This window comes from Globicephala melas, chromosome 3, assembly GCF_963455315.2.
Source record: "Globicephala melas chromosome 3, mGloMel1.2, whole genome shotgun sequence".
NCBI lineage: Eukaryota > Metazoa > Chordata > Mammalia > Artiodactyla > Delphinidae > Globicephala > Globicephala melas.
Window position 1 is genome coordinate 59,132,442 of NC_083316.1, and position 21,343 is coordinate 59,153,784.

At 37.4% G+C, this 21,343-nt stretch overlaps 1 protein-coding gene across 4 annotated transcripts in view; it reads left to right on the forward strand.

Moving 5' to 3' along the window:
* POLK (DNA polymerase kappa) overlaps window positions 1-21,343 on the forward strand; it is a 63,073-nt gene that overhangs the window by 23,543 nt on the left and 18,187 nt on the right. For 3 of the 4 annotated variants that reach the window (XM_030845975.3, XM_030845967.3, XM_030845984.3), the window contains 4 exons: window positions 3,286-3,405; window positions 12,436-12,588; window positions 16,215-16,346; window positions 19,508-19,661. In XM_030845975.3, coding sequence (XP_030701835.1) covers window positions 3,286-3,405; window positions 12,436-12,588; window positions 16,215-16,346; window positions 19,508-19,661 — 559 coding nt within the window. Of the gene's footprint in view, window positions 1-2,056; window positions 2,162-3,285; window positions 3,406-12,435; window positions 12,589-16,214; window positions 16,347-19,507; window positions 19,662-21,343 lie in introns of those variants that run through there. The other variant, XM_060295899.2, reaches the window with a different exon arrangement.

The window sequence follows — 21,343 nt, forward strand, 5'->3', positions numbered from 1 at the left end:
ATCTCAACAAATGACCCAATTTTGTTCCTTTTTATGGCTGAGTAATATTCCATTGTATATATGTACCACATCTTCTTTATCCATTCATCTGTCAGTGGGCATTTAGGTGGCTTCCATGACCTGGCTATTGTAAATAGTGCTGCAATGAACATTGGGGTGCATGTGTCTTTTTGAATTATGGTTTTTTCCTGGGTATTCACTGGTGAATTTTATTTGACATTTAAAAGAGAAATAATACCAATACTCCACAAGTTCTTCCAAAAAATAAAGAAGGATGGAACACTTCCCAGCTCTTTCTATGAGGCCTGTATCCCCTTAATACTAAAGTCAGACAAGCAGAAGATAATAGATCTTTATAAATGTAGAAGTCCTCAACAAAATATTAGCAAACTGGATCCAACAAAATATTAAGATTATGTAGCATGACCAAATGGGATTTATCCTAAGAATGCAAGGTTGGTTTAGCCTCCAAAAATCAATTAATGTACTATACCATGTTAATAGAATTAAGGACAAAAAACACATGGTCATGTCAATAGATGCAGAAAAATCATACCTGACAAAATCCTATACCCATTCATGCTAAAAACTCTTAATAAATTTGAAATAGAAGGGAACTTCTGCAACCTAAAAAGGACATCTATAAAAACATATACACCCCAATAAAAATTAAAAAACAAAAAAAATCCAAAAAAAATAACCCTATAGTTGTCATTATACTTTATGGTGAAAGACTATAAACACTTTTGCCCGAAAATCAGGAACAAGGCAAGGATGTCCAATCTCACCTGTTCTTTTCAACCTAGTTCTGAACATTTTAGCCAGTGCTGTCAGGCAACTAAAAGAAATAAAAAGCATCAAGATTGGAAACAAAGAACTAAAACTATCTGTTCACAGATGACATGATCTAATACATAGAAAGTCTTAAGGAATTTCAGGAGTGCAACAATTGTACCCTGAAAATTACAAAAACTTGGTGAGGGAAGATAATGACCTAAAAAATGGAGACATATGCCTATTCAAGGATGAGAAGATTCCATACGGTTAAGAAGGTAGTTCTCCCCAAATTGATCTGTAGATTCAGTGTACTTCCCTCATCAAAATTCCAGTGGCTTTTTTTTTCCTGCAGAAATTGACAAACAGATTTTAAAATTTATATGGAAATGAGAAACATCTAAAATAGTCAAAACAATTGTAAAAAGGAACAAGCATGGGGGTCTGACTTTCCTATTTCAAAACTTACTATAAAGCTACAGTTATCAAGACAACGTGTTACTGCCATGAGGCTAGACATATAGAACAATGGAGCAGAACTGAGAGTCTAGAAATAAATGTTTATAGTTTATTGATATTTGTACCAAGGCAAAAGGATAGTCTGTTCAGCACATGATACTGGGACAACTGGATATCCACATGCAAAAAAGATGAACTTATTAGACCCTTAACTCACACCATACACTGAAAATTAACTCAAAATTGACTTAAATGTAAGAACTAAAGCAATAAACCTTTTAGAAGATAGGAGAAAATCTTTGAGATCTTTGGTTAGGCAAACATTTCTTGGATACAACACTGAAAGCACAGTCAGTAAAAGAAAAAGTTGACAAATAGGGCCTCATCAAATTTCAAAATGTTTGTACTTCAGAAGATACCATTAAAAAATACAAAGATAAGCAACATACTAGGGTAAAATATTTGCAAAATAAGAAGACAACCCAATCAAAAAATGTGCAAAAGATATAAATAGACATTTCACTAAGGAAGATATAAGAATGGCTCATAAGCACATGAGAAGATATTCAACATTAGTCATTAGAAAAAGGCAAATTAAAACCACAATGAGATGCCATTCATAGTATTATAGCCTAGAATGGCTGTAATAAATAAGACAGGACTTCCCTGGTGGCACAGTGGTTAAGAGTCTGCCTAAATATAGGGGACACAGGTTCCATCCCTGGTCTGGGAAGATCCCACATGCCATGGAGCAACTAAGCCCGTGCGCCACAACTACTGAGACCACGTGCCACAACTACTGAAGCCCACACTCCGCAACAAGAGAAGCCACCGCGATGAGAAGCCTGCACACCGCAACAAAGAGTAGCTCCTGCTCGCCGCGACTAGAGAAAGCCCGCACACGAAGACCCAACGCAGCCATAAATAAGTTAATTAATTAATTAATTAATTAATTTAAAAAATAAGATAGACAGTAAGAGATGTTGCAAGGATATAGAGAAATTGGTACCTTCATACGTTGCTGGTAGGTTTGTAAAATGGTTCTGCCACTTTGGAAAACAGTCTGGTAGTTCCTCAGAAGGTTTAGCATGGAGTTACCATATAACGCAGAGATTCCACTCCTAGGTACATATCCAAGGAAGATGAAAACATGTGTCCACACAAAATGTGTACACAATTGTTCATTGCAGCGCTTTTCGTAATAGCCAAAAAGTGAAAATAATTAAATGTCCATCAACCTTATAAATAGATAGTATGTTCAGTGATGGCATGACGGATGATTTTCTAGAAGTTATTTTCTACATTTTATTTAATGGCTAACATTAAATTTGTTAAAGTACTGTTTACCTAAAACAACTAGACTGCCAGTTATTTCTCCACTAAAAAAATACGTTTATTCAAGATCAGCGGAAAATTGCAGTTCAAGGTCTGCAACCACGGCAAGCCAAGTGCAAGTCCCCAGCAAAACTGGAGAGGAAAACTCTTTCCAATAAGGGAAAAGGAAGTTGGCAAGGGTATAGTAAACAGAGTCCATGACTTTTTATTGGCTGAGTTCTTGCCAGAAAAGAAGAGGAGTCTTCTTTGTCTTGCTTTCTACTATCATCAAAGGGCATGAGAGCTCCCCCTTCTGACCTCTGACTCTATTTAATTGAGGTTTCTGTTAGTTAATTTTTTACAATAATTTTTTAGTGAAAGTGAAGGAGATAACTGATGACTCAGCTGACTAAGGCCTTGGATATGCCCGGAGGATCCCACCTAGGACACATTGTTATTTTGTTATTTTCTGAGTGCAGATCTGTACTCATCTCTAGAGTTTGTACTGTGCTACATCCTGCCTCACAAGATTCCTATGATTTAGATAACTATAAATTCATTTTACAGATAAGGAAACCTAAAACATAATAAGATTAATTTTAGGGTAACCCAGCTAGTAAGTAATGGAGGTAAGTTTTGAATTCAGTCATTCTGTTTCTAGAGTCTGTGCTCTTAGCCATCAGGTTCGCAGTGATGCTTCCTTCAAACATTCTTCTTATATTTTGTTTTCCTATGTAGGGGTCCAGATTTTATGGAAATGAGCTCAAGAAAGAAAAGCAAGTCAACCAACGAATTGAAAATATGATGCAACAAAAAGCTCAAATTACCAGCCAGCAGCTAAGGAAAGCACAATTACAGGTATTAATTCAATTGCTAAATAAAGTGGAAGCTGGTAGAATAATAATTGATAGTTAAAATGCATCATGGTCAAGTCATAACTGAAAACAAGGTGAAATGTAAATGTTCATTACATTGTAAAGCATAAAATTTAACAAATGTGCATACAACTTTGTTAAATACTGCTCTACCCTTTTACATAAAGACCCACACCTAGACATTGTCACCTGCATTATACAGAAGAGTAAATGGAGCCTTAGTTAGGTTGTGACTTGCCCAGCTTCGTATGACAGGTAGTTGGCAAAGCTAGGATTTAATCCAAAGCTTTTGTTCTTTTTATTATGTATGTACATTGCAGCTAGAAAAGCGCACAAGATAAATGTGGCATGTTTTCTGCAAAACTAATTTTGCAAAAAAGATTTAGGGGAACATGTTAACCAATTAAATTTGAAAGTACTTTAAAACATAATTGTGTTACAGTAAAACGAAGTCACGTAAATGGTAGAGTGCCAAATGTATGTGAACTTTTAAGATAAAACACAAGACTTCTAAAAATGTGGGGCCTTTGGCTTCTTCAGCATCTTTGGGGAGTAAATACTCAGTTTCTGTGGTATTAAAAGTTATTTCAGTAGAAGAGTTTGAGAAGAACCAAGCTGCAAAGCATCATGTGGTAGACTGAGAACTCAAAGCAGTAACATTAAAGTTTACTTTTAAAGACAGTTTTACCCTCTGGGACTTCCCTGGTGGCGCAGTGGTTAAGAATCCGCCTGCTAATGCAGGGGACACGGGTTCGAGCCCTGGTCCAGGAAGATCCCACATGCCGCAGAGCAACAAACCCCGTGCGCCACAACTACTGAGCCTGAGCTCTAGAGCCCGCGAGCCATAACTACTGAGCCCATGTGTCACAACTACTGAAGGCCGTGTAACTAGAGCCTGTACTCTGCAACAACAGAAGCCACTGCAATGGGAAGCCCGCACACCGCAGCGAAGAGTAGCCCCCACTCGCTGCAACTAGAGAAAGCCCGCACACAGCAACGAAGACCCAACACAGCCAAAAATAAATTAATTAAAAAAAAAAAAGTTTTACCCTCTATCAAAATCTGATTCAGTTTTACAAAGCACTTTAACCTATAACGTAACAATAAAATTATAATATTAATCTACTATGCTGCAAAATTCTTTTCATGATAGAGTTCAAAGATTATAAATTTTGTTTTCTTTATCAAACTACAGTGTGTCATTTTCTTTTTTGATATATGCTTTCCTAGAGCACAAACTAGTTTTCGGGTTTTTTTTAAATTTAATTTATTCATTTTTGGCTGCGTTGGGTCTTCGTTGCTGTGCGCTGGCCCCCTCTAGTTGCGGCGAGCGGGGGCCACTCCTCGCTGCGGTGCGCAGGCTTCTCATTGCAGTGGCCTCTCTTGTTGCGGAGCACAGGCTCCAGGGGCACGGGCTTCAGTAGTTGTGGCTCAAGGGCTCTAGAGCACAGGCTCAGTAGTTGTGGCGCATGGGCTTAGTTGCTCCGTGGCATGTGGTATCTTTCTGGACCAGGGCTCAAACCCATGTCCCCTTCATTGGCAGGCGGATTCTTAACCACTGTGCCACCAGGGAAGCCCCAAGCTAGTTTTTTATCTTCTGTGTTAAGTGGTCTGCTATCATGACTAAAGATGATTTATCAGTCAAATCATCAGTTTTAATGCTTCATAGCAGTCCACTGTATGGAGGTGCATAATTTATTTACCTCATCCCACCTTGGTTCCAGTTTTTTGCTTTATATACAACATTGGGATGATCATTTGTATTCATGTATCTTTGTACTCTCCCGTTCTGTTATTTTCACCAAAGATGGTACCATTTTACATTTTCAACATAAAAGTGCTGGTTTCCTCACATACTTGTTTAAAACTAGATTTTATCAATTTTATCAGTCTTTTAGTTTTTGCTGATATGGTGTCTAAATATTATTTCATGGTTGCTTTAATTTGCCTTCCTTTGACTATGACAGAGAAGGAATGTCTTTTCACAAATGAATTAGCCATCAATATTTCCTTCTTGTGGGAATATCCTCCTTTATTCTGTTTGTTAGGATATAGGCTAAGTAGCTAGCACAAGAGACTCAAAAATATAATGGTTCAAATAAGTTTATTTCTTTCCCACATAACAGGTATGTAGTCCCAGCTGGTCTGGTGGTTCTGATCACCATAGTAATTTAGAGACCCAGGTTCTACATTGTCTTGTTCTATCATCCCCTAGTGTTATCCTTACCTGGATTGACAGAAATGGATTACCTTCAATCCATATTCCAGCCTCTGGGAAGGAAGAAAGAACCAGGAAAATATCATCGAAGGAAAGTAATTTACTATTAAACAAGTGAAAAAGAATTTGCGCACATTGCTTTAGGTCACGTTGAAGTTTCACGGCCACACCTAAGTGCAAGAGAAGCTGTAAAATATATTCTCTAGCTGGGTGGCCATGTGTCAGCTAAAAATCTATTACTATGGAAGGAAGAGAGAGTAGATTTCAGGGTTCAACTAGCAGTCTAAAGCAATACTCTTTGCCCACATTTCTAGAGGAGTTTGTTTTCTCCTCGTTTATAGATCTTATACGTGAAAAATTTTTTTTCTCTGCCGCTTGTAAAGATTTTTCTAATATGTTGTTTGTCTTTTAATTTTGCAGGGATTTTTCCCTATACATTTTTAAATGTTTATGTAATCAAATCCAGCAGTGTTAAAAATTTTTTTCTTGGCTTTAGTATTGTGCATAGAAAGTTATTCCTCACAACCAAGCCTGTATGTTCTTTTAGTGTTTTTATAGTTTTTTTTATATTCAAATCTTTAGTCCATTTGGAATTTGTTTTGATGTAAGGTATGAAGTATATTTTTCTTAAATAGTATTATATTTTCCTTAAATGGTATTATTTTTCCTAAATGGTGATCCGCTTGTCCCAACATCATTTATTTAATCATAAGTCCTTTCTCCACTGAATTGAAATGAGGAACTTCCATATACTAAATTTTCATTGTGCTTGGATTTGTTTCTGGACTCTCTGTCTCTCTCCCTCTCTCTCTTTTTTTTTTTTTTTTTTTTTGTGGTATGCGGGCCTCTCACTGTTGTGGCCTCTCCCGTTGCGGAGCACAGGCTCCGGATGCGCAGGCCCAGCGGCCATGGCTCGCGGGCCTAGCCGCTCTGCAGCATGTGGGATCTTCCCGGATCGGGGCACAAACCCGTGTCCGCTGCATCGGCAGGCAGACTCTCAACCACTGTGCCGCCAGGGAAGCCCTCTTTTTTTTAATAAATTTATTTATTTATTTTTGGCTGTGTCTGGTCTTCGTTGCTGCACGCAGGCTTTCTCTAGCTATGGCGAGTGGGGGCTACTCTTTGTTGTGGTGCGTGGGCTTCAGTAGCTGTGGCACATGGGCTCAGTAGTTGTGGCTCGTGGGCTCTAGAGGGCAGGCTCAGTAGTTGTGGCACATGGGCTTAGTTGCTCCATGGCACGTGACATCTTCCTGGACCAGCGCTCAAACCCGTGTCCCCTGCATTGGCAGGCAGATTCTTAACCACTGCGCCACCAGGGAAGTCCCTGGACTCTCTTTTAATCAATTGAATCTTTCCCCATATCAGTACCATGCAGTTTTATTTATTGAATCATAATAATATAGTTTAACATTCCCCCTCACTACTCTTCAGAAAAAAATTTTTTTCTTATGCATTGTTTCTTTCACATAAGTTTACGCATTATTTCATCAAGTTAAAAAAATTCTATTCTGCCCACAGTAACACTGTTTTTAAGTTGATATTAATCCTTACGCAGTTTACTTTCCCTTTTTGGTAACTTTTATTGATTTATAGTCTACAAATATCTTTAATAAAGTTTTAAAAATGTAATACATAGGAGTGGTACAATATAACAACTTCTTGCTGTTTATACTACTTTTAAAGCTCATTTCCTTAAATATGCTAATAACCTGAGGAAACAGAAAACACCGTACATTGTGTAGCGGTACTTCAGGTTTTGCTATGGTTTTAGTTGATATTCCATGGGAGGCTCTGAGGCATCTTTTGCAAGGGAAATGGCAGGAAATGTGTTTTATGTTGATTGTAAAATTGTTTCAGTTTTTGAGCTTCCTTTAAAAGAAGTTGTATAAGTGGGAGGGTATTGAGGAAATCCTAAGGAGTCTAGAAGGTCTGAAAGAACAGAGAGGTTTTCATGGGAAATGTGTTTCTATTTTAGAGTCATGAAATTTCCAAGTAGTAGATTTTATTGTGTGTGATAAGATAAGAAAGCTCTGTAGGCATAAACTCCCTTGATGTTTCTTGAGAACCTCCCTAAGTATTCCCCACCCCATCCCATCCTCATTAAACTTCTTAAAAGCACAATCATTTTTGTAGCTGTCAAAACATCTTATTGTAACATGGGCTCTTGAATTGAATAGACAAACATCCATGTTATATTAAATGGCAATTACACAGCAAATCAGTGCATTTTGACCACTGTAACACTGGATTTGGAGAACCCAGATTTACTTAACAATTTTTAGGGTAATATTAAGTCAAGAAAATGAAAAACAATATTTCTGAAGTAGTCTCCTAAATGTAATCCAAAAGGGGGATTTTTAAAACATAAATAAGACATAATATGATATAAAATAATACTACTAGAGCTTGATTTGCGCTTATTTCAGTGTTAAACACTTTAAGAATTCATTTTAGGGAAGTATCATAAAATAATGGAAAGAGCACAGGCTTTAGAGTAACCTGTTTTCCAGGTCTAATTCTAACATTTACCAGCTCTATGATTTAGGGCAAATTTAATTATCTTACTGAGCTTTAGTTTCATCTATAAAATGGGAATAATAATTATTCTCTCAATTAATTTGACCATTAGGTGAGTTAACATAAGAAGCATTTTTCATATTACATATAATATACTCAGTAAATGTCATTTCTACTTTAAAAATTATAGTTAATATCACTAAGCCCTTACCATATCCCTAGATAAGTGAGTCATATGGGTATCTCTTAATTCTTTCAACCTTTTGAAATTGGTTTAGTCCCTCTTTACAAATAAAGAAAGGATGAGAGGGATTAACTTACCCACTATCATGTAACTAGTAAGTGGCAGGCTTGAGACCCAAACAAAAACCCACTGTGATACACACTGGCTCTGAACTATAGCAAGAGGGACTAGGTACATATTAGAGACTCAGATCAGAACTTGGAAGTCATTTGGAAGGAAAAATGGAAGAAAGGAAAACATGAATGAAAATTTCAGTAGAAGAAACTGGAAAAAAGCAGTGATGGTGTGCATTTGGTAGATGTAGAAGAAAAGAGTTCAGATAAGGGTGACTAATGAGAGATAGTAAAGCAAAGTGGAACGTGAGTCATTCAGTGGCGAGGTTTCCTTTTGGCACCTGTACACTTGTTTTAAGCACAGAAAGGACAATAGATTGCTGAGGAAACTGTCATAGCATTAATGTATGAGTCTAAAGAGAATTTTTTCCCATTTGGTTTGTTTTCTATTTATTATCTTTTTCCTTATCAGCGTTTCCGGGTTAAGGTATTTCAGATGCTGCTCCCTTATTCTCAGTTGACTCAAATCTAAGGCACATTTTCTGGATTGATATAGAGTCGTTTTTAATCTAACCTTGTTTTTATTAGTCTCCATGAATTGTTTACATTTTTTTTTTTTTTTTTTTTTTTTGCGGTATGCGGGCCTCTCACTGTTGTGGCGTCTCCCGTTGCGGAGCACAGGCTCCTGACGTGCAGACTCAGCGGCCATGGCTCACGGGCCCAGCCGCTCCGCGGCACGTGGGATCCTCCCGGACCGGGGCACAAACCCGCATCCCCTGCATCGGCAGGCGGACTCTCAACCACTGCGCCACGAGGGAAGCCCTGTTTACATCTTTTTTTATGTCAGGATGCTATTCTCTAGTTTGAAATTGAAGTACTGGAAGAAATAGTTATTCTAAATCTGGATGATAAATTGGAGTAATGTTAAAACGTTCCATTTATTAGGTGTAGTATCTCACTGCATGAGATAGCCTTCTCCAAACTTTTTCTACAAATACTACTTTCTCTTTTTTAATCAGAAATATATATATTATATATATGGAATAAATATATATATAAAAGAATAAAATTTATACTGATATGTATAAATGGGTGTACAAGTCTCTCCTCCCTTTCTCTTTTTTTTTTTGTGGTACGCGGGCCTCTCACTGTTGTGGCCTCTCCCGTTGCGGAGCACAGGCTCCGGACGCGCAGGCTCAGCGGCCATGGCTCACGGGCCCAGCCACTCCGCGGCATGTGGGATCTTCCCGGACCGGGGCACGAACCCGTGTCCCCTGCATCGGCAGGCGGACTCTCAACCACTGTGCCACCAGGGAAGCCCCCTTTCTCTTTTATGAGGAAAGAATTTGTTTGTTTGCTTGTTTACATAGTTACCATTATTTATTTTCATTGTGAGAACCTTTAAATTTTACATTCTAGTAACTTTCACATATCAGTACAGTATTGTTAGCTATAGTTATCATACTGTACCTTAGACCCCAAATCTTACTCATCTTTTTTTTTTAACTGAAGTAGGTCAATTGACCTATGACACTATGTTAGTTTCAGGTGCACAATATAGTGTTTAAATATTTCTATATGTTACAAAATGATCACCAGGATAAGTCTATAGTTACCATCTGTCATCTTACAAAGTTATTACAGTATTATTCCCCATGCTTTACACTTCATCCTTGTGACTCATTTATTTTGTAACTGGAAGTTTGTACCCTTTATCTCCCTTTGAGGAAAACTTTTTAAAGCAGATAAGGTCTTTCTCCTGATGGAACTCACAATTTAGAGTCTAATATTACAGTAAGTGCTATAGTAAGAGCAGGAAAACAAGTAAGGGAACATTGAATTCTGTGGCATAGAGGACAGAGATCCAATTAAGTTACAGAGACACGTCTGAGCTGGTCCTTGAAGGGTTGGTGACAGAACTAGGAAGGGCATTCTGCACAGAGGAACAGCCTGAAGAAGGCACAGAGTACCCCAGGTTATTCAGTGAGTTGCAGCCTAAACAGGAATGGATCCTCTAGAAAGTCTCACTATGGCTACTGGAGACAAATATGAATCAGGGTGATTGTTTCTAAAAGAGGAGTTGCGGGGTTTCCCTGGTGGTGCAGTGGTTAAGAATCCACCTGCCAATGCAGGAGACACGGGTTCGAGCCCTGGTCCGGGAAGATCCCACATGCCACAGAGCAACTAAGCCCGTGTGCCACAACTACTGAAGCCCATGTGCCACAACTACTGAAACCTGTGCACATAGAGCCCATACTCCACAAGAGAAGCCACCACAATGAGAAGCCCACACACCGCGATGAAGAGTAGCCACTGCTCACCACAACGAGAGAAAGTCCGCATGCAGCAACAAAGACCCAATGCAGCCATAAATAAATAAATAAATAAATTTTTTTTTTTAAAAAAAAGAGGAGTTGCGGTTTTAACTTGTAGCTAGTAGGCCAGGCGTCACTATAATGTTAAGAAGGAAGACCTTGAAAAAAAAAATTCTGCAGAATGAAAACAAGGTTGAAGTCCAACGAGGGGAAAAAGCTAAATTATGCCCCTGAAACTCTCCACCTTTTAGGAAACCTACTCTAGGGATCTCCACATGATGGAAATTGCTTTCATTCCAGAGCTCACACCACTTGCTTATTTCTTTCTGGCTGCTTTTCCCTTAATTTTTTACTGCTTTGTTATGCAGTTCTCCAGTGATCCTTTTAGTAATAGATTGCATTTATTGAACTTGTACCATGTGCCAAGACACTCTTCCATGCTCTCTATGTATTCTGTTTCATTCAATAGCTTTCTTTTCTCTTCTCTTCATGATTTTACTTAATGCTCTTACTGACTTCCTTATATGTTACTAAATCAAAATGGTCACACAGCCACCCCCAGCTGCAGGGGAAGCTAGAAAACTGTGTATTTAGCTTTTTCAGCCTGTATAGTAGAGCCCACAAAAAAGGAACACTTGGGAATGGGTATGTCTGCTACATAAACCCTTTTCTTACTGCCCTACCTTGGTTATTTCTTTCATTTCTCTTTCTTCTTTCTTATCAATCCAACTCTTTTTCTGTAAAGAAAATCCCTGTAAAAAAAATTTCTGTAAAATTTTTGTAAAATTTTCTGTAAAAATTTTACAAAAAAAAAATTTCTGTAAAATTTTCTGTAAAAAAAAATTCCTTAAAGATTCTTCACTGTTATATTTGATATATTTATATATGGTGAAATTTCATGAAAGGATAAATTACAGATTAAATTTTCAATTTTGATTTGAATAGACTAACAGTTATCAAATTTTAGCCTTATAAAAGCAATTCTACAGAGGAAATGTTTACAGTATGCCTTAGGACGATCGATTGTACAGTAGTATTCAGCATAAACATCATATGCTAAAGAAGTATAATCTTTTATTGTACATTTCCTTTGTTAATATTTTAAGATGTTAATATTATGGGTCAGGTGGGAGTTGTTGTTTATTTTACCTAAACTGAAGCTTTTAGTTACAGTAAGTTGTTTTCCAAATTTATAAAGCAGTAGAATCATTTGATATATAAACAGTTGGAATGCTTTATTCATTCAGTAAATATTTATTAAGTACCTGTTATGTACTTGTAGGTATTGAAAAATGAAAGAGTTAGTAGGGAATGATATTTGAGAACAGACTGCCTATGTTCATGAAAATAAAAGCCTTAATAAACAATAATCGAATATACATAGATAGGTGTGGGGATGGGTGGGTGAGTGGGTAGCCAGATGGATGGATGGACAGACAGAGACAAATTGACACCTACTAAAAGTAAGATTAGTGTTGGGAATTCCCTGGTGGTCCAGTGGTTAGCACTTGGTTCTTTCACTGCCATGGGGCAGGTTTGATCCCTGGTTGGGGAACTAAGATCCCACAAGTCACTTGGCCAAAAAAAAAAAAAAAAGATTAGTGTTATGATTAGTGGTATTTCAATACTGTGTTGTCTAAAGTATGTTAACTTTTTAAAAATTAAGGTTGACAGATTTGCAATGGAATTGGAACACAGCCGGGATCTGAACAATACCATAGTACATATTGACATGGATGCTTTCTATGCAGCTGTAGAAATGAGGGACAATCCAGAACTGAAGGATAAACCCATTGCTGTAGGATCAGTGAGTATGTTGGTAAGTAGATAAAGATCAAAGACAAATAGGAAGTTCATGACATATTCATATTCAAGTAATCCTTACTGGTTCACGAAGGGGAAAGACTATTGAGTTCCACCAGTTCTATCAGAGTATTTATATGTGTTCAATTACTGAATCCTTTCAACATCAGTTGAGGTACAAATTTTTATTTCCATTTGACAGATAAGAAAACAAACTCAGAGAGGGGTTTAATAATGTCCCCAAATTTATAAACCTGGTAAATGGTAGAGTGGCATTGTATCTTTCTGCTGCAAATTATATTTTTCTTAAGTAACTGTTCTAGTTAAAGAGAACTGAAAAAGAAAGAAGAGGAAATGTTATTCTAAAGCAGAGTTTTGCAAACAATGGCCTACAGGCCAAATCCAGCCTGCTGCCTTACTTTGTAAATAAAATTTTATTGAACACAACATTATAAATCAACTATACTCCAATAAAAATTTAAAAAATTTTATTGGAATACTGTCACACCCATTCATTTATTATTGTTTCATTAAAAGAGCAGAGTTTAGTAATTGCAACAGAGGCCATATGATCTGCAAAGCCTAAAGTATTTGAACCTTTACAGAAAAAGTTTGCCAGCACCAGTTTTGGAGTAACATGTTTCATTAATGTAAGTACTGTAATTAAGTGGTTTTTTCCATGACTTGAAACCTTTGCACTTCTGTGACTATGTTGCTTTTCCTATTGCCACCCTCACCGTAGAAGGTAAAGGTGACCAGGATAGCTGTGTGTAGCTAAAGATGTGTTGGGAATTAGAAACAGCAACTGGAGTATATGGGTTTTGGTATTAAAAAAATACAAAAGAAATAAGGAAGGTTCTTTCCTGTTCTACTCCTTTCAATGCCTTAGATAACTATTAACCTGATTCCCGAGTTATTTTATTATAAAACTGTAATCTGTTCATTATCTCTGCTCCCACAAGTATGCAGGCAACTAACAATCCTGGTTCCAAAGCAGTGTTTGTAGGAAAGGATACTCTCCTCTCCTACAAATCATCAACTAATATTTGAAAAAAATATATTTAATTTTATTAAGAATATATATCACCATATATTTATGTGAAATTATGTATATGAACCCCTTCAGTACTTACTGGACACCCATTTATGCTCATGATTCTGTAATTTGTTTGGCCTGAGGCGACCCAGGACTGGAGCCTACAGGCTCTTTGGTGGGGCTAATGGCGGACTCTGGGAGGGCTCACGCCAAGGAGTACTTCCCAGAACTTCTTCTGCCAGTGCCCTTGTCCCCACAGTGAGCCACAGCCACCCCCTGCCTCTGCAGGAGACCCTCCAACACTAGCAGGTAGGTCTGGTTCAGTCTCCTATGGGGTCACTGCTCTTTCCCCCTGCGTCCTGATGCGCACACTACTTCGTGTGTACCCTCCAAGAGTAGAGTCTCTGTTTCCCCTGGTCCCGTAGAAGTCCTGCAGTCAAATCCCGATATCCTTCGAATTCCTCCTTCCGTTGCTGGCCGTCCCCGCAGTTGGGAAGCCTGATGTGGGGCTCAGAAGCTTCGCTCCAGTGGGTGGACTTCTGTGGTATAGTTCTCCAGTTTGTGAGTCACCCACCCAGTGGTTATGGGATTTGATTTTATTGTAATTGCGCCCCTCCTACTGTCTCATTGCAGCTTCTCCTTTGTCTTTGGATGTGGGGTACCTTTTTTGGTGAGTTCCAGTGTCTTCCTGTTGATGGTTGTTCAGCAGTTAGTTGTGATTCCGGTGCTCTTGCAATAAGGAGTGAGCGCATGTCCTTCTACTCCACCATCTTGAACCAAGCTCTCCAGAAGCTGCAGACTTTTTAATGCCTAGGTTTCAGGACTTGCATAATGTCACTCCCTCACATTCTTTTGGTCAAAACAAGTCACAACCAAGTCTCTTGGTATGAGGAACCAGAACCCACCTTTTGACAGGAGGAACTGTAAAAGGTTGTGTCTGTGATTCATAATCCCCCACAAACCTAAAAGTTAAAGGAAGTGACATCTAAAGTTGTGTTTGTACTCTACTGTAGATCTAGCTTTTATATCAGTTCCATTCGATTTATTTATATTTAAAGCATTGGTTTGTCCTTCAAGTGCTGTCTGCACTTTCTAGTCCAGAATATTGACCAAGGATTAGCATAGTTTTGAATACTATCAAGATTTCTTAAACACCATTTGAAAACCATTAATGGCAAATTTATATTATCATTCTGAAATAATGCTTTCATTTGGTAGATTTTGTTTGCTTTCTTTGAATTTTCAGTTGAGATTCCAAAGATTCCATTTGTGATTAGTTTTTTTTAAATGGTACTATGGCCTGCCACATTAATCTGGATTGTTGTCAGGTATCTTCATCAACAGGATTTAATAAGTAATGTTCTTTTTACTCTCAATGACAAAATTTTGGCTCCCTGTCCACCAATGCCGAAGAAAAAATACGGAGACAGGGTTTGGAGGAAGTAGAAAAGAGTAGCTTTATTCCTTTTGCCAGGCAAAGGGGGTAACAGCAGGGTAGCACCTCAAGAGCTGTGCCCCTTCCCTGGGTAATAGGGGAAGTTTGTATAGCCTGGGGCTTGTGGTCTAGGGTAGGTGATACGGCTCAAAGTAATGAAGGTCTTGCATTTCTTTTCTTCTGCAAATTCATGGCCAAAGCTGGCATCAGGAGGCTCAGCGACTGGGTCTGGTGACAGTGATTATCGGCCCGTGACCTTCCTTCTGAAATGAAGAGTGCTACAAGGGAGTGTAGAGGGAGAAGAAGTGCCAGATGCAAAGGGTCATTTGTATGGAGTCGGAGAGTAATCAGCTTTGTGAAGGACAAGTCTAGCTACAAGTGTTTGTTAGTAGTAACAGCTAAAGAATAACCAAGATTGCTTAACTCTTTCAGTCCTGTTTCCCCAGCCTATTCATTGATTCCTTATTTTCCTTGTTTATCAGAAAACAAAAGTCTCATTTCTATTTTTGCTGCAACACTCTCATAATTGTTTAGTACCATCTCGTAGTCAAAATGTTTTCACCAAAAAAGATATTCAAGCATTAAGAAATAAAGCTTAATTTTTAAAGTTCTTTTATGCTTTAATCACTTCATGTTTGAGACTTGATTTAACTGACCATATATTAGAACTTTGTTTTGGTTTTTTTCTAGATCAAAAATTTACAAAATTCCAAATCCATACTATTATACTATACCATTACTTTGCATACTATTACTTTTTGTAACTTCTATACTATTTGTACTATATTGCTTTATAACTATTACTTGACTACTACTATGTTATTACTTTAATGTAACATCACCCACTATCATCTAAACTTTTATATATACTATATTACAGGTATGCATTAAATCCAATGAAGTTTAGTTACTGGAAATGTAAGAGAACCTTTTTATTAGCACAGTCTTGCTTATTACCTCACGTCACGTTATAAATATGGTACAGCAGTGGGAGAGGGTCATGGTGTTATACCATAACAGGATAAAATCAAAGCTTGATTTGAGACAGTGGCCTATAAAAGAAATGTCCTTGAATTGAAAATGCACATCAGTAATGTTTCTTTTGAAAGCATGGATCAATATGTCCATTTAGGTTTGAATATTTTTCCCCATGTGGTCCATTTTCTTTCAGACTACTTCGAATTACCACGCAAGGAGATTTGGTGTTCGTGCAGCCATGCCAGGATTCATTGCAAAAAGACTCTGCCCACAACTTATTATAGTGCCCCCAAACTTTGACAAATACCGAGCTGTGAGTAGAGAGGTAAGTCTGATATCTCACCCCTACTTATAGCCTTCTGCTGATTTCCTATCATCTACAGAGTCAAGTCCAAATGCTGTAGCACATCAGAATTTAGCCTTAGCTTATCCCTTTAAGTCTCCCTTCTATCACTTCCTCAGCTTATATGTCAAATACTGAGCTGCATGTGTGTCCAGAATACACTCTTCTATTTCCCAGTTCTTTGCTTTTCCATGTGTTTTTCTGTCTGCATAGAAAACTCTTATCTCCCCAGAAAACTCTGAATTGCCTTAATTATAACCTAAATTAACTTTAGCTATTTTTCTGTTAATGTGCAATGTACATTTTCTTCTAGAATCACCTTATATTTATAATCTACAGAATTAATTCCAAGTCATTAATTCCAAGCTCTTTTCTGAATAAATTTTTTATCAATGTTTTTAAACAGTAACAAAATTAACTTATTTTGATTAGCTGCTCTCCTTGCCCCATAATCTAGGGAAGGTGCTTATGAGCATTTAATATCCAGAGGGTGTAATCAAAGAAAAAGGGGAATAATCTATTGCTTTGAAAAGGTTCTCTGAAAAATAAAGATTTGATGATTCACTAAAATTGCCTAAACTGTCATATATGAAAAACTGCCCTTTTCTCTAATTGTGGTAACAACTGGACTATCATGGCACTGCTAAAACTTCAGTCATAAATTGAAATTTTAGTATACGACCTCAAACATTTTTAGACTACTGTGGCAAAATGCAGTGTGTTAAAGCCTGCTGTCTGAATTGAAACACTTAAAAACTCTGGCCTCCCACTTACTACCATTTAGTCTGGTAAATTGTCTTTAGATTCACTCTTCTTATTTGTATTCCACCTCATTTCCCCTAGCAGTGAAACCTCCCCCAAATCAAAATGATACTCCACTCCCAGTTTTTTTTAAGTTTTAAAAAATTGTTTGAAAAACAGCCTGTGGAAGCAAGTGCTTTTGTGCCTACATCTGCAGAGGTGGTGGGGAAGGGGAAGCAGGTTCACACAGGTTACTGCTTATCTGTTTTACTGTATTCTTAAGTAGAGATAAAATGCCAACCATAAATATTATAAGCTTTTAATAAGTTTGAAAATCCTCCAAAGACTTTGTAAGAATTTTTTTAACTTCTACTTTAACTCAGTAAAACTTCTGACAGTACGACAATGAGAACTAAATTGCTTTTAGTTCTCTTTAGTTATTTACATAAGATGGAGAAATCTTTCTTCAAATTCAATCAGGATCTAACTAGTTTATTTGCAGATGACAAATGGATTCTTATCTGTAAATGAACTACAGTGCAAATTCACTGATTATAAATGCATTAATATTTATGGCTTGGTTTAAACGTGTAAGAAAAAGCCATTTTCGTTTTATCCAAAAAGAATGGAATAGCTTTAACTGCTCTCCAAGCCTAAGTGCTTGATTTTTACTGGAGTCTGTCTATTTTTGTTCTTAAAGCAGTATCCTGTGTAAAGGAAGTTAGTGAGTGTTCATTGTCTCCAGAGAGTACTTCTCATTCAGAATAATCTTAGTTGGCTGCCAACTACAGACGTTCCAGAGTTTCATTTTCACTAGAAAGATTCCATTTGAGCACATTGTAGAATTGGTTTCTTCTACAAGAACAAAGCTAATTAAGGTACTCTCTGAGTAAAGCTTGGCCAAGTTTTATGCCACCATTTTCTAAAATTACCTTTGACTCAGCTGTTCATAATTATATTAAGCTAAAATGCTTTCTTTTTATAAAGCATCAAAAAAAATTTTCTCATGATAAGGCAGACAGCTTTTAAACACTAGGTGAAACATAACAAAATTCAGCAAGTATGTTTTTCTAATATACATATTATTTTGGCAACCAGTTCCTCTAACTTCAGCTAATACTTAAGTGGTTAAAAAAAACTTTCATATAATAAAACTATCTTATATAAAAGGCATTTCTGGAATCATGCAGAGATTCTGATCTCTTTACATATTTCTTTTATCCCAAGATGCAACTCCAGACTTTTCCCCATCATTTAATATAGACACAGACTTACACTACAGATTTTGTCATCTTTTCCATTCTAAATCCTGATTTTTGTTTTCTGAATGGATACATGCATTAGTGTGTGTACTGAGTGGAGTTTTATGGACATATTATAATTAATTGGAGTAGAACCACTTTCTAAAGCAACATAATACCTTCAGGTAAGAGTATTCCTTTTTAAAATGAACAAAAACGGGCCTTTCTCACCTTCTGAAATGACCCACGCTCTGTCTGTGGAGTGTGTTTCTCCCAAGGCCGCTCTCACCTTCTGAAATGGCCCACGCTCTGGCTGTGGAGTGTGTCTCTCTCTAAACAAGTTGACTTGGGGACTTCCCTAGTGGCGCAGTGGTTAAGAATCTGCCTGCCAGTGCAGGGGACATGGGTTCAATCCCTGGTCTGGGAAGATCCCACGTGCTGCGGAGCAACTAAGCCCATGAGCCACAACTACTGAGCCTGTGCTCTAGACCCAACGAGCCACAACTATTGAGCCCATGCACCACAGCTACTGAAGCCTGCAAGCCTAGAGCCCGTGCTCTGCAAGAAGAGAAGCCACCGCAATGAGAAGCCTGCACACCACAACGAAGAGTAGCCCCCGCTCACCACGACTGGAGAAAGCCCGCGCCCAGCAACGAAGACCCAACGCAGTCCAAAAATAAATAAATAAGTAAATAAAATTTAAAAATAACTAACTAAATAAATAAATCCACTTCTTACCTAAGAAAAAGAAGAACAAAAACAATAGTAAAAGGTAAAGGAGAGCAGGATCCTATTGTTCCCACTTCCGCTTTTGACTTGCCACCTAAAATTATGTTGCTTCACCATTTTTTCTGGGCCTATCAGAATGATGTTGTTTATTTGAATCACTTATTATATATAGATATAGGTGGCTAAATAGAGATTGAATAGAGATTGAATGAAGCTATTTCATGGTCTTCTGCCTTTGTGATCTACTTTAATACAAAAGAGAATTTGGACAAACTTGCCCTAGCAGTAAATTATTTATTCTCTAAATCCATGAGCTATTGATTATAGAATCCTTACTATAGTTGCAAAGTAAGAATATTAATGTTTCTTATCAGCTGTATGTGGCACGTTTTACTTTGGCAGCAAAATTAAACCATTTTGTTCCTTTCGAAGGTTAAGGAAATACTTGCTGATTATGATCCCAATTTTATGGCCATGAGTCTTGATGAAGCCTACGTGAATATAACAAAGCATTTAGAGGAAAGACAAAATTGGCCTGAGGACAAAAGGAAGTATTTCATCAAAACAGGGAACTCTCTAGAAAATGGTAAGCAATTTATTAGAATGCTCAGACTAAAAACAAACAAAAAATCCTTTGAATTAACCAGTTAACTCATTAGGATGCATAGGTGCAGGACTAAATATAGCTTTATTATGAAAAAGTATTAAAAATTAAAAATCAGGGAATTCCCTGGTGGTCCAGTGGTTAGGACTCCACGCTTTCCACTGCAGGGGGCACGGATTTGATCCCTGGTTGAGGAACTAAGATCCCACAAGCTGCACGGCACAACCAAGTGGGTTTTCTGAGATAAATGTGTGGAATGCCACTTTTAAATCAAATGAGATTGTTAAATCTCTAGACTTTAAGAGTGTGCAGAGTCCCTAAACAAAGTAATTTCATAGCAGTTTTTTCCATAAGATATAACTAACCAGGGGTTGGATTGCCTTGAATCTGAGGAGGTTCTTTGTTTATAGTGGCCTTTTTATGTAGCTGTTAATAGAAAATAGATTCTTTTTTTAATTAGCCTTGAACATATCAAAATATTGGGTGGGTTTTTTTTCTTTATTTCCCAAATTTTCTATAATCTGTTTATACAGTGATTGCTGTTCTTAACCTTGCCGAAATTAATGACTCCCCAACTCCCTTCTTGGCCTTAGATCTTATTTTGATTCTTTTTATATATAATGAAACAAGTTTATGACCCCAAGGTTTTTTTCAAATGAGCCCCTTATTACCTACCCAAAACAATGCCAAAAATCATGCAGATAATACATGTACTGCTTTCAGTCCTCTGTCAGAGGTGTGATTACTTCAAATGCCAGCACTGCCCTGAACCCCTGAGCAAAGTTCACCTGGATGAAAAGGTAGAAATAGAGGGTTTGCTCAAAACCCATAGCCATGTTTCATGTGTACAACTCATTAACTGCTTCAGAGGGGACAGGCTGTGGTGGGGAAGCTCTTTGTAACTTTCCCTGAAGCAAAAATGGTAGATCCTCAGTGCCATAAAATTCTAACTTCACCATTGTTTGGGGCTCACATCTTTGGAGCAAATTTAGTATGGACATTGAATCATAATTTTATTACCTTACTTAGAGCTCTAATGGAGTAGGTCTCTCTCTTTAAGAGAAACATTAAACAAACATAATTTCTGGACACAGGGGCTTGGAGCAAAAGGTTTTTTGCTCTTAGTATAACTTTATTGTTTGAGGAAGTGACACACAAAGTCTAATGTCACTTTGCTTAAAATCTTACTTTGTTAGTTCCTTACTTTTCACAGGAGAAAGGAGGGGAGCCATTAAATAGTTATGTCAAAGCATCCCCTGAGGGTGTCCTATAATAACTACTTTCACAATATGTTATAAAAAAATTATATTGGGACTAAGGTAAATGTTTTCATTCTCTACTAATGTTCTTTTCATTTACTATATGTCCACACTTATTATGAGGATGTGAATTTTTAATATCGTTGCTTTTAACATATTTATTTATGTACTTTCCTCTTCATGTATTTCATATTCTTAAGCAATTTAAATAGTTTAACTTTTTTTTTTTCATATATAAGTCCCTGTCGACTGGACTTTCAGGCATGTCTGATTTCACATTATGCCCAGAGAAGCTGTCAACAGTGAGTTGGAGTCGTGGCAGGTGGTTGATATACCTTCCTCTAAAGTCCAAGGGATTTTTCTGCTGTTTGCCCCTTTTCTAAAAGGCACAGTCTGTAAAGAAAT